At 44.4% G+C, this 14564-nt stretch overlaps 1 protein-coding gene across 8 annotated transcripts in view; it reads left to right on the top strand.

Moving 5' to 3' along the window:
* TPD52L2 (TPD52 like 2) overlaps nucleotides 1-14564 on the top strand; it is a 30975-nt gene that overhangs the window by 10382 nt on the left and 6029 nt on the right. For 3 of the 8 annotated variants that reach the window (XM_040439112.1, XM_040439110.1, XM_040439109.1), the window contains exons 2-5: nucleotides 838-1001; nucleotides 2067-2215; nucleotides 5026-5085; nucleotides 10264-10365. In XM_040439112.1, coding sequence (XP_040295046.1) covers nucleotides 838-1001; nucleotides 2067-2215; nucleotides 5026-5085; nucleotides 10264-10365 — 475 coding nt within the window. Of the gene's footprint in view, nucleotides 1-837; nucleotides 1002-2066; nucleotides 2216-5025; nucleotides 5086-10263; nucleotides 10370-14564 lie in introns of those variants that run through there. The other 5 variants (XM_040439115.1, XM_040439114.1, XM_040439113.1 and 2 more) reach the window with 3 other exon arrangements.

Below are 14564 nucleotides of genomic sequence, written 5' to 3'. Positions count from 1 at the left end.
ATCAGTTCCGCCCCAATGCATTCTGAACGGATAAGGATCCGTTCAGAATGCATCAGTTTGGCTGCGTTTGGTCTCCGTTGCGTTTTTTTAGAGGGTCACTAAAACGCAGCTTGCAGCGTTTTGGTGACCGTCTGACTAGGCGGAGCCAAACGGATCCGTCTGTATTTACAATGTAAGTCAATGGGGACGGATCCGTTTTTCACTGAAACAATATGGTGCAATTGAAAACGGATCCGTCCCCCATTGACTTTCAATGTAAGTCAAGACTGATCCGTTTTGACTTAGACTTTTTTTTGAATGAATAATGCAAACGGATCCGTTATAAAGCGTTTGCATTATTGGTGCGGATCCGTCTGTGCAGATACAAGACGGATCCGCACAAAACGCGAGTGTGAAAGTAGCCTTATGTGACAATAAGCGAAGAAGCATCATAACCACTAGAGTGATTGCCGGTCTGATTCCTCATTGTTATATGGGACGCCTTCCCTAGACGCCCGCACCATGCTACTAACGGAGTGCCGACTCCGCCTGCTACTGTCTAAATTGCTGTAGTAATTTTGTGCTTTGTAAAGCCCAGCCATAGATGGTGGAACTTATTTAGTGGTTGTCCACAATAGCCATTCACTTTCTGCATTGGAAGGACCTATGGGGGGGGATCTCCATTTGCCCAACTGAACGGCTTTTGCTTCCATTTATTAGCCTTTTGAGGGGCTGCGTTCCCTACCACTTTGCCTCCTCCCGCGGCCACCTCTATGCTTCTTGCTCTGTATATTTCCCTGCCCGCTTGCTTGCTTGCTCGCTCCCTTCCCTCTGACTCTCCTTCTCCTCCCCTGACAGACATCAACCTTAACTCTCCCAACAAAGGTTTGCTGTCAGACACCATGACGGACGTCCCGGTGGGCCCAGCAGGAACCCGAATACCAGCTGATGCTGCAGGAGGAGTGGCACCAGAGGGTTTGACTGAAGCTGAAGCAGAGGAACTGCGCAATGAGCTGGTTAAGGTATGTCCCATACGTAAGGGGAAAGCTGGCTTCACCCCAAAACATAAGTGGCATTCCCTGCATAACTCCACAGGCAACCACACAGCGCCTATCTGTTAAGCTTGAACCAGACATATAACTTAAAGGGAACCTGTCATCGGGATTTTGTGTATAGAGCTGAGGACATGGGTTGCTAGATGACCACTAGCACATCCGCAATACCCAGTCTTCATAGCTCTGTGTGCTTTTATTGTGGGAAAAAAACATTTGATCCATATGCAAATTACCCTGAGATGTGTCCTGTACGTGAGATGAGTTCAGCGTGAAGGAGCGCAGCACCGCCCCGCATCCACAGAATCTCCTCCTTGCTCCCCGACGTCAGACAGCCAGAGCGCCGTAATCTCGCGATGCGCGAGCTAGCGCATCCACTGTTCCTTCCCTGAGGCTAATGCCAGCACAGGGAAGGAACACTATGAGGACACTGCGCATGCGCTAGCTCGCGCATCGCGAGATTACGACGCTCTGGCTGTCTGACGTCGGGGAGCAAGGAGGAGATTCTGTGGATGCGGGGCGGTGCTGGGCTCCTTCACGCTAGACTAATCTCACGTACAGGACACATCTCAGGGTAATTTGCATATGTATCAAATCGGTTTTTTTTCCACCATAAAAGCACACAGAGCTATGGGGATTCGGTATTGCGGATGTGCTAGCGACCATCTAGCAACCCATGTCCTCAGCTCTATACATCAAATCCCGGTGACAGGTTCCTTTTAAGTCCAGGTAACCAAGGAAGATAAATGTAGGTGAAAGTGGTGGCAATAGGACGGTTACAGACCATTTTGATTGATAAAGTTATAAAGGGGAAAGTTTGTCGCTCTGTAGCACAGTAGAACTCCTCTCCTAACCTCTGTGAACAGTCTGACATCTGGTGGTTATTTTACAAATTGCACCCAGACATCATAAGGGGAATTCATATGTCAGTATGTTATTGGAGGGTCACTGTAGTAAGTAAATGGAATGTATCTAGAATTGCTTATCTTACTCGTTACATATCTGTGAATGATGCCTCTGGTTTTTGCTCTGCAGGTGGAGGAGGAGATTCATACCCTGCGTCAAGTTCTGGCTGCCAAGGAGCAGCATGCAGGAGACTTAAAGAGAAAACTGGGGCAGGATACTCTAAGCCAGCTGAAGCTCAACTTGTCGAAGAGTCTGCATGACGTCCAAATGTCTAATGCGTAAGTTTCCCCTGTGTCCTCCAGAGAACTGTTAGAACTTGTAAGGATTATTCCCTTGGCATTAGGCCTTAAAGGGGTTCTCTGTGGCTTAAAACCTTTTTACGATGGGCCATCAGTGCTTGATCAGTGGAGTCCAGTGACCTAGACAGTTCTTTAGCTAATGTAAGAATGTTTTCTGCCTTATGACGTAGTCACCTGTTGCTCTCCTGTCACCTTTTTTTTTCACCTTTATTTCAGAAAATCAAGGCAAAAAATGCAACATGACCTCAACGTGTGACTAATCCCTAATCAGGCTAAAGAAAGTTAACACAAGGCACTTACTAATGTATTGTGATTGTCCATATTGCCTCCTTTGCTGGCTTGATTTATTTTTCCATCACCTTAAACAGTGCTCATATCTAGGGGTTATGACCACCCTGTAGTCCAGCAGTGGTGGCCGTGCTTGCACACTATAGGCAAAAGCGCCGGCCTATGCGCACTCCCGTGGTCCTGGCCACCAGAAAGGCAGGTGTCTTTTTATTATAGTGTGCAAGCACGGCCACCGCTGCTGGATTACTGGATCGTTGTAACCCCTGTTTATGAGCAGTGTATAATGTGATGGAGAAGTGAATGAAGCCAGCAAAGAAAGCGATATGGACAATCACAATATAATAAGTGCTTTGTATTAACTTGCTCTACTTATTAAATGCCAGTTGCTGAAGTGAGACAACCCCTTTAAATACATGGACTTGCCTGTACGATCCATTGCAATCATCTTATGTTGTGTTTTTTTTTGTTTTGTTTTTTTAATACAACAAAAAAAACTGAAATCACAAGCTTTGAGTCTTGCCCAGTGATCAATGAGGCATGTGTTGTTGCATCATCTTATGAAAATGTGTCCTTTCTGTACCAGAGGACCTGTCATCTCTCCTGACATGTCTAACAACAATACTGGAGCAACTTTTCTTATAACTTCTTCTGGATCAACTTGTAGGATACAAACTACGTTACTATGTAACTCTGTTGTTCTGTTCCTCTGTTATTGCTATTAGAAGTTTATTAAAGGGGTTCTCCGGGAAAGATAAAAATGAAAATACTGAAAAAGCATGTTCTTATAAATAAGCTGTTAAATGTCTTTAATTATTTATAATGGCTCCTTTAGTCTAGGGAACAATCAGTCAAGTAGGTAAAATGGCGGCTCTTGGATTTATGATCATAAAATCCGTCCTTTTCGTGACACTGCAGGACGGCCGGTGTGAGAAAGCAGAGCACAGAGCCCTATGTAAAGTCTGATGACGCTCCTCTCCAACAGCAGCGCGTCTGGTCCTCATTCCTACGCTTCAGTCTCCGGGTACGGGATGAGGAAACTCCTTTCTGAAGCACAGGGATACAGCGGAGCAGTTATCTCAGCTGTCGTCTGCACATAATGTACAGCTTCACAGCGCTGAGACCGGCAGGCTTTACATAGGGCTCTGTGCTCTGCTTTCTCACACCGGCCGTCCTGCAGTGTCATGAAAAGGACGGATTTTATGATCATAAATCCAAGCGCCAGAATTTTAGCTCCTTCACTGATTGTTCCCTAGACTAAAGGAGCCATTATAAATTAGTAAAGACATTTAAAAGTTTATTTATAAGAACATGTTTTTTTCAGTATTTTCATTATTACCTTTCCCGGAGAACCCCTTTTAATAAACCTGCAACTGAGTGTTACCAGTTGGAGGGGTGCTCCTGCACAGTCTCATACTGGCAACGCTGATTGGACTGTATCAGACCGTGCAGTGACACCTGCAGAGCAAGAGTGAGTTTGATTCTCTTGCCAAAGCGCCTGCGAGAGAATCAGACTTGCGCATGCGCTGTGGGTTCTAACCCCAGGCTGGTATCACATGCCCAATGTACAGCACGTGATCCCGTAAGTGGCGGCGCACAGGATTCCAGCGCTTCTCAAATAGCCCTTTTGATTAAACTTCTAGAAGCAGTAACCAAGGAACAACATGATATAAAGTTATATGAAAAGATGCTTCCGAATTGTTGCTGCATGGGAATACCATTATTTGGTAAAACACACATTTTAGGAGTTGTGGCAGACCCTCCTTAAAGGGATTCTGTCACCAAGATTTGTGCTATAGAGCTGCGGACATGCACGGCTAGATCGCCGCTACCATGTCCGCAATATACCTGTCCCATAAAGCTGTGTGCTTTTATTGTGCTTAAAAAATGATTTTATATATATATGTAAATGAGTGTTGTATGTGTCCAAGGGGCTGTACTAACCTTCCTGGAGCCCAGCCGTGCCCGCCTGTGAAGGAGCCCAGCACCGCCTATGTCCTCCGAATCTCCTCCTTTCATCAACGATAGATTGCCGTAATCTTGCGATGCGCGAGCTCGCGCATGCGCAGTTCTTTCCCTGAGGCTGATGCCAGCACAGGAAAGGAACACTATACCGTCACTGCGCATGCGCGACCTCGCGCATCGCGAGATTACAGCAATCTATCGGTGATGAAAAGAGGAGATTCGGAGGACATAGGCGGTGCTGGGCTCCTTTACAGGCGGGCGTGGCTGGGCTCCAGGAAGGTTCGTACAGCCCCTTGGACACATACAACACTCATTTACATATATATAAAATCATTTTTTAAGCACAATAAAAGCACACAGCCCTATAGGACAGATATATTGCGGACATGCTAGCGGCGATCTAACCGTGCATGTCCGCAGCTCTATAGCACAAATCTTGGTGACAGAATCCCTATAAGTTACCCCTCACACAGGGCCAGGCTTCTTCCGCATGCTACACAGCCTTCTCATTAAGAACCTGGTGGTTTATTCTATTACAGTTACGTAAAAACAACAGAGAAATTTGGAGAGTGGAACGAAAAAGTGACGCAGTCTGATGCGTGAGTCATTTTGTAGCTGCTGTTCTCCCAGCTTACTGTAGGGGGTGCTAAACTTGCTTGGGGAATGTGAGAATGAAGTGTCATTTATGTTTTGATGAACAGGATGGCACGGTTGGGGTGCGATTGTGGTGTGATTTGGGAGCAAAGTGCCAATTTTGAAAACACTGGGGTCATGTATGAAAACCATTCTCTCAATGACACTGAGATATCATACTTGATAAGATATATCACATCGTCTTCTGTTTCAGGGATGATAGGGTTTATTCACACACTGTGTTTTTTGGTGCAGTTATTCTAACACTTCGGACTGTGTTGGAAAAATCACATGAAGAACCGCAATGTGTGCATGAGACCTAACACATTTTGTGATCTAACCCTGCACGGAGTGTTGTAGTTTCCTAAAATACCTTGTCTTAAAGGGAATCTGTCACCTAGTTTTACCCTATAGAGCTGCGGACATGCACGGATAGATCTCCGCTAGCATGTCCGCAATATACCTGTCCCATAGGGCTGTGTGGTTTTATTTCGCTTAAAAAATGATTTTATAGATATGTAAATTAGCCAAGTAAGGTGCCCAAGGCGTGGTTACTTATGGTTAAGGAGCCCAGTCACGCCCCCTGTGAAGGAGCCCAGCACCGCCTGCATCCAGGAATCTCCTCCTTGCTCACGAAGTTACAGTGCCGTAATCTCGCGATGCGCAAGCTGGCGCATGCGCAGTGCCGGCAAAGGGTTCGTTCGCTTTGCTGGCATCAGCTTCAGTGAACGAACTGCGCATGCGCTAGCTCGCGCATCGCGAGATTACGGCACTGTAACTTCGTGAGCAAGGAGGAGATTCCTGGATGCAGGCGGTGCTGGGCTCCTTCACAGGGCGCGGCTGGGCTCCCAGTAACCACGCCTTGGGCACCTTACTTGGCTAATTTACATATCAATAAAATCTTTTTTTTTTTAAATCAAATCGTTTTTATTAAACAATAAATACATAATAAAACATAAAACAATACGTTGTGTTTTCTTTTCTTTACATTATCCACCGTGTGGAATCAGTGAACAACAGTAATCATAAATATATCACCACTCAGTTTTAATAAAATCTTTTTTTAAGCGAAATAAAACCACACAGCCCTATGGGACAGGTATATTGCGGACATGCTAGCGGAGATCTATCCGTGCATGTTCCCAGCTCTATAGGGTAAAACTAGGTGACAGATTCCCTTTAAAGTTTAGTCCTTGACATCTGGGAAAGCTGTGGGAGGGCAGGATTTGCTTTCATATATTTATATAGCTCGCCTCTCTGTGGATGTACAGTCATGAGAAAAACAAAGCACGCCCTCTTTGAATTTGGTTTTACGTATCAGGGCAGTGTTAAAAAAAAAAAACGTCTGGTCCTTAGAAGGTCTTAAAATTAGGTGAATACAACCTCACGAGCAACAACACGGGACAAATTACACCCGGTCATTATTTATTTCACCAAAACTAGGCCAAAATTCAGAAGCGGTGTGTGAAGAATTAAGCATAACCTTAGGCTGCTGCACACGGTGAGGATTTGTATGCAGAGAGTCCGCACCAACGCTGCATAAAAACACTGATAAATTTGCTATTTATTGTGGGATTTTTATGTGTTTTTTGTTATGGATTTTCTATTTGATAATAACCTCATTGAAGTTTATGGGGAGTATAACGTGCGGAATCGCACAAACAGTTGACATGCTCTTGGCAAGTCAATTTCCGCACGTGAAAATACGCAAAGTGTACATGGGATTAGGCAAATTATTATTATTAGACTGCGGTTTTTCAGCATGAAAATCAGTGCGGAAAAATGCATGGAATCTGCAACTTGTGCGTTTATCCGTACTGCTTCCATAGCAATTAAGAGGGTAAGTAGTAGCCAGTTGTGGCTAATCAAATGCTCGATTATTGGGACTACCTATATAAAAGCAGGCATTTGGCAGTTTGCTGGTCTGGAGCATTCATGCACGTGTTAACACAATGCCAAGGAGGAAAGACATAGGGGAAGATTTCTCTAAACTGATGTAAAGGAAAACTGCCTATCAGATTTATCCTTTCATTTTCCAAATGAACATTGACAACAAAGGTGGAATCTGAATCAGTTTACCTTTACACCTGTTTTGAGAAATCTCCCCCATTGTCTATATGTATGAGCTGTTGTAGTCTCACGGTCTCCCCGGCACCCACTGTGCCCTGGATCATTGCTTGCAGACAGAATGTCTATGCAGTGTACAGTATATTAGAAGGTTTGCCCACCTTGTTATACCCTACAACTTTCTTTAAAGGAAGTGTATCAGATCTATATATTTTGTTACCAATCCAGATACTGATAATTATTCTTTTTCTTATTTGTTTTTACAGTCTTCATTTAGAAAAATACTTTATAGTAGCTACAGGAGCCGTAGGAACCTGTTGAGTGAGTGTTGTGGGCATGCTCAGTGGCATGTCCCGAGGTGCACCACCATCACCTATTATGAATGGTAAAAAGACAAAGTACCAGGGGTAGCCACTGTGAAATCCCACAGAGAACAGAACATACAAGCTGTAAATAGATCTCCTCACCAGAAGTAGTTGTGCTATCAGTAGGCATAAAACTGGAAAATGCTTGGCATGGACAACTGCTGCTCCAGCCTGTGGGAGGGTCTCCCTTGGGATCCCAAAAATAAAAAATACCATTAAGTTTTATCAAAAATTGTGAAATCTTCAAAGTAGAACAAAAATAAGCGGCACTCGCAAATTTCCAAGCTGCTTTATTGCCAACATCGTCCATAAAAGCATCCATTACGTTTTTTTTTTCTAATTTATTGCTGATTTCTTCTGACATATTATCCCCAGTTACAGGGGCAATACAACAGGGCTGTACAACCTCACTGCAGAGCTGATCTGGGTTTGCTAAGACACAGCAGCTTGTGTAAACTCCCGCCCCCCCCTCCCGGCGATCACATGACTGCTGGGACCAGAGCAGGAACTGACTGTGTATAATACAACGGGGGAAAGCCGGGAAAGTAAAAAACCATCTCTGTCTTCTTCATGGGCAACACAGCTGACACTGACAGCCGGCTCCCCACTCCCGCAGTCTGCAAGGATGTTTCGAAGGACGACCGCCCGGACTTAGGCTACTTTCACACTTGCAGCAGAGGATTCCGGCAGGGAGTTCCATCGCCGGAGCTGCCTGCCGGATCCGTCAAAACGTATGCAAACTGATGGCATTTGTCAGACTGATCGGGATCCTGATCCGTATGACAAATGCATTGAAATGCCGGATCAGTCTCTCCGGTGTCATCCGGAAAAACGGATGCAGCATTTATTTATTTATTTTCAATTTTTTTGCGGTCTGAGCATGCGCAGACCGCAATGCCGGATCCGTTTTGCCGGAACACTCGGGGCCGGATCTGGTATTAATGCATGTCAATGGGGGAAAAATGCCAGATCCGGCATGTGTTCCGGAATTTTGGACGGAGATAAAACCGCAGCATGCTGCAGTATTATCTCCGTCCTGAAAAGGCAAAAAGACTGAACCAAAGACATCCTGATGCATCCTGAACGGATTGCTCTCCATTCAGAATGCATTAGGATAAAACTGATCAGTTCTTTTCCGGTATTGAGCCCCTAGGACGGAACTCGGTGCCGGGAAAGAGTAACGCTAGTGTGAAAGTACCCTTAGATAGTCAATAGGTGGTCGGGAAAGGGTTAAAATCTCGGGCACACTTTCAGTTTTTCTGTATGATGCATTCCCTCGAGTACACACTACCCCTGCAGTCATGGAGGTTTGGACAAATGTCAGAAGTGGTATTATAAATCTAGATTTGAATCCTCCCTTCTGTCATTTGGCACTTACAGGCTTTTGATACATGACCTCTTGTGTCTATATGAGAAGTGCGGGTGTAATAGTTTGATCATTTACTCAGGTCGGGTCTGTTTGCACAAAGTGTTAATATTTAAACAAGTGTTTGCAAGAATACTTGTCCCTGATTGTTTGTCATGGACAGAACTCTCCAGCATGTTTAGGGCTCATTCAGACATGCTGTGCTCCCATCCGATTTCTTTTCTGGCTGGTGCAGAGGCAAGATGGACCTCACTTGTCTGTCTAAGTCCTAACACTATTGCTGGTGATCCGCTTCTGAACAAAGTTATGTGGTCTGCACGGTTTGTACTGCGAATGGAAGGAAGCTTGGTGTTTGCAGTATGTGCTCGGGTGCTTGGTGGTGTCCTCCCATCTGCTCCGTTCCTGGCTTCTCTTACTACACTAACATGCTGCTTAGCTTGCCTTGCTAACATACTACGCAACCTAACATGGCTGGGGTTGTCGCAGAGCAGCTTAAACACAGTTTGTCTGTATTAAAGAAAATGGCCTATTGTTTAAGTAACGTTTTTATGTCATTTAACATTTATCGACGACTGAGGGGCGTCTTCCTCGGCTCCTGAATTGTACATTGTTAAAGGGGTTCTCCCATGACTAATGTAAACAAATGAAAATCTGACATCATATAGAACATGACATTCTCTTTCTAACAAAGCAAAAACCAGCCCTGTACCTCACATGGATCCAGAGATCTCCCCATTCATTGCTCTGCTAGATTTATACTGAGCTGACAGCTCAAGGGTAGTGTCTTTCCTGCTGCAGCTCAGGAGGCGTGTCCATGCTGTCCCTATCACAGCTCAGGAGGCGTGTCCATGCTGTCCCTATCACAGCTCAGGAGGCGTGTCCATGCTGTCCCTATCACAGCTCAGGAGGCGTGTCCATGCTGTCCCTATCACAGCTCAGGAGGCGTGTCCATGCTGTCCCTATCACAGCTCAGGAGGCGTGTCCATGCTGTCCCTATCACAGCTCAGGAGGCGTGTCCATGCTGTCCCTATCACAGCTCAGGAGGCAGCTGAAAGATGAAACTGGACATGTGAGCCAGATAACGAAATGAGAAAACAAACAAACAGCAGGTGGTGCCATACAGATAAATACAGATACATTTTATTGAATAACTCAGTGGCTATGCTAAATTTTTAATTACACGCAATTACAAAAGTATTCAGATCCAGTTGCTGGTTTGAAAACTGTAGAATATTTTTTGTGGGACAACCCCTTTAAGCCCTGGTCTGTCTGTGTATAATATTGTGCACCCTGATCATCCAGTCTGTGCTTGGTGTGTTCATTTATATTCATTGCATCTGTTTAAGCTACAAGAAGACCCAGGAGACGCTTTCTACTGCCGGTCAGAAAACCTCTGCTGCTTTGTCTACGATGGGCACTGCCATCTCCAGAAAACTGGGGGACATGAGGTAAGATATCTTACACTAACATCTCTTCTTCTGTAGAGCATTGTGACCTCAGTGGGGTGTCATGATTATCACATCCGTTTAGTTATTTTTCTAATATAATATGAGATGCCCTTACTTCACCAAGGATGACTGAATGTCTCATTGTCCCTCATAGTTGGTGAGACATCTTCTCATCTGCTCTGCTCAGGACTTTTCTTATTAATGGTTAAATACACATTTTCCTGCCTCACATGTGGCCAAGTTATTGCCAACAGGTTGTTGAACAAATAGGTTATGCTGCAATAGCCACAGTTGGCCATCACTACTGGGGGCATGCATCTGATATGGACACAACACCATACTCCTCTAAGGTCTGTATCTGCTATAGCAGCTGAGCCCCATTCATTACAGCCAATGGATCAAAGTATAACTGTGATGCTAGACACAAGATCAGTGGGGATCTCATGGGTTGGCCTCCTGCTGATAACATGTTGACAACATATTGTGGCATATGCCATTAATATTGAAGAGGTTGTCCAGGATGTTGATACTGATGGCCTGTCCTCGGGATAGGCCATCACTATAAGATTATAATGCGCCCCCTCGCCTATTAGCTGTTACCTTGTAGCTCCGGCACTGGAACTACACCGCTCTGCCCATTGTGTAGTGGACGGAGCTGGAAACTGCAGCGCTGGTGCATGGTGTCGATCAGATATTGATGGCCTATTCTGAGCAGATTCCGACTAGCCCAACAGAGGGTCTTCTGGTGGATCCAAGCTCTGAAACAATAATGGGCCCTTTTATAATTCAACAATAGCCACCAGATATCCTATTAAACCTTATAGATGATAACAAAAATGGCTTACAAGGTAATGTGTATCATTTTGTCTGGTGAGCCCAAGGAACTTCAGTCCGACACTGATCCTGAGAATAGGATGTCGGTATCGAAATCCTGGACAACTCCTTTAAGTTAAAAAAATAAAAATAAAAACATTGTGGAAACCAATAAATCCTAGATAATAGCAGATCATTCATGTCTTATCACAGACAATGGGGGCATATTGCCTCCATTCCCGATATAGGTGCGGGTCCCACCGCTGTGACCTGCACCTATAGCGAGAATGAAGCCCCGAAAGTTTTGGAGGGCGCCAGACAGGTTTTTCTCATGTAAACATCTTTTGTGTATGTGTTTTTCATTTGATTATTTTATATATACAATGTTTATTTTACATTTACTATTTTGACATTTCAGGGGCCTTCCATTATTTTAACTAGACTTATTTCACCCCAGGAATTTCTGGTTAATCTATTTTTTTATCACTGTAGATTGCATCGGAACCAACATGATATGAATTTTTTTTTGTTGCATTTTTATAACAATATTTGGGGTCTTCTGCTTTAGAAAAAAGAGATACAGTGAAACTGAATACAATTTGCTGTGTGTGTGAAATCTAAATGCAAACCTCACCTACCTGGTGTCTTGCTTATGTCACATGAGGTTTTTTTGTGCTCATGACATAACCATGGATTAGTTTGTTGTGTAAAACACCCTTCCCTAAACCCCTTTTGAAAAAATAAAATAAAATAAACTGGGTTATCAGAAGTCACAGTGCACAGAGTACACAATTATTACTGACTTACACTACGGTATTGAATACTTATAGCATCCGAGTTATGTCCACTATCAGTATAAGAATCGATCGACAACAGGTACAAATCTACATCCCCGATCAGAAAAGTGTCGGTGATGCTCTTCATTGCTCCATCAGATTCTCAGCCACCAGCTTTCAAACTACCCTTTTGGGGAAATGTATCAAAATCTGTCTATGGGTACATCTGCTTGGTGATTTTGGCTACGACGCATGTCGTGCACCCGTGTCACGCCCAAGTATCACAGAGTAGCATGGCTGCCATAGGAATGATTGGGGTCTCGGCAAACATGGAGTCACACTGCAACCCCATTCATTCCTATGGCAGCTCCGCTACACTATGATACTTGAGAGCGTGACACCCACATGTCGTGGCCAAAATCACTGTGTAGACATAACCTAAAGAACAAGGAGAGTAATTACCCATGGCAACCCATCAGATTCCTCCTGTCGTTTTTCAGTGTCCTTTTTAGGGGGAAAAGCAGTGACCTGATTGGTTGTGACGTGAACAACCGCTCCACTTTTGCTTGAAAATATGAAAATTTGACTAGACATCGCAAATGTATAGACAACACACCTGATGCCCTCACTATGACTATCCTACCTCTGTTTCGCCATTCTATTCCTCTGTTGTCTTCACCAGAAAAGTGGCAGCCACGGTCTGAGACCCAACAACCCCGCTCCTCGGGGGTGGCTCCTTGGCTGGGCTAGCACCAATATACAGTACCTATGTCATCGGCGCTGTGCCATATCTGCACACCGTACATGGCATAGTCTGAGATTGTGGCAGACATTCTGTGATAAAGGCAATGGGTGATCAGATTGGGGAATTGGGAGAAGGATGCTACCAATGTATAGTCACGTTTATAACATTGGACTGGGGGGTTACTTTTAAGACAACCTCTGGCCAAGGTAAAATCGACCTACTAGGATCATTTAAGAGACAGGGCCCTTATATCTTATATCTTTAAGTTATGGGAACCTGTTGATAAGTGATTGCTTTGTCCTTATATGCCAGTGTTGCACTACAATATACAGCAGTATGTTGAAACATTACTATGTCATGTTAATAGACCCCATTACACTTTTGCTTGATCTAACTAAACATGTTTATTCCCTTGCTGACACACCATAGCCTGGTTATGGCTAAGGCAGCATTTTTGCCCTTGGAGATGATCGGAGGGTAAGAGTCTGTGTGCCTTGAGGTGCTCCTACTCCTCTGAATCAGCTACGTACCGTCAGTAAATACCGCATGTATCAAACATGGCCAGATCTAATTGTCTACCACTCGGGAGCAGAATTCAGGGGATACCCGGAAGCAACCTATACACATTAGATCAGTGTCAGTGGGATTGGTTCAGGAATCTGAAGGGTGTGGATTGCTTAAAGTACACAATCACGTATGCAACCAATGTGTTAGCACTCCAATATATGTAAATGAAAAGTAAGCAGGCAAATAATATTGATCAAAAATCTTCTGCTGTTTTGTGTCCTCAGCTACTACACAGCCCTAAGGGTCTCCATGGTTACAGACTACAAACTGTAGTCTGATTTGTCACCTCCATGGGTCTCCTTTTCCTTTTCTACTCTGTCTAGGTTTGCAAAAAATAGAGAATAGAGTAACACAAGACTGCAGGATAAGACTATTCACCATTTTTGTTTGTAGACTGTAACCATGGAGACGCATGGCCCCGCATAGGAGCTGTAAATTGTTAAACAGGATGCAGTGGGCCAACAAAAATGGCAACAGTTTTTGCACCCTTTTGAAGTGGTGTATATAGACTCTGAGTAGATGACTGTCGCCCCTCTGGCAGGCAGGGGGGAAATGTATGGCCCTCTTACTGGTTTGAAGAGTTCTGACCATCATGGACTTATCTGGATGTATGTGGAGGGGATGTGGGGGTGCTCTTCTGTCTCGGTGAAGAATTTGGGAATACTACAGTCTGTGCTGATTTCTGTCTACCCCTTCATTCCCTCTCAGGGCTCTCCCTTTCTCTCAGTCTTTTAGGTAAGGGGACCTGTCCTCTCTTTTGTGTTCTTCATTACATACATGTGGGGCATACAATCACTGTGTATACATATTCTGGTTGGCTCCTGTAGGTCTATGGTAAAAATATACATTTAAGACATTTTCCCCTTCCCTGCACCTAAAATAGGGTTCTGCAGAGGTGGTAGAAATGTGATATGACCCTTCCAAAATTCACCACGCAACTTATTCAAATTTTGAGTGCTACAGATTTTTTTTTCCTACTCTATACCTTATTTTTCGGACTATAAGCTATAAGACACACCAGACTATAAGACACACCTAGGATTTACAGGAGGAGAGTAAGAATTTTTTTTTTTTTATCACACCTCAGATCAGACCCTGGACATTAAAAAAAAAAAAATGTCTTCTTCCAGGCCAGGCTGTACTGTGACCTGACGTCGTACAGCATTGGGTCATAGTGCGTGCCTACGTGCACTATGTCCTGACACTGTGTAGAGCGCGGCCCGGAAGACGACCAGGGAGGGCGAGTACAGGTGGCACAGCGCTGCCTGTGCTTCCTGCCTCCACTTGATTGTGAGACG

This window comes from Bufo bufo, chromosome 6 (genome assembly GCF_905171765.1).
Source record: "Bufo bufo chromosome 6, aBufBuf1.1, whole genome shotgun sequence".
NCBI classification, from domain to species: Eukaryota; Metazoa; Chordata; class Amphibia; order Anura; family Bufonidae; genus Bufo; species Bufo bufo.
Note: the sequence above shows the minus strand (reverse complement) of the source record. Positions and strands in the feature narration are given on the sequence as shown.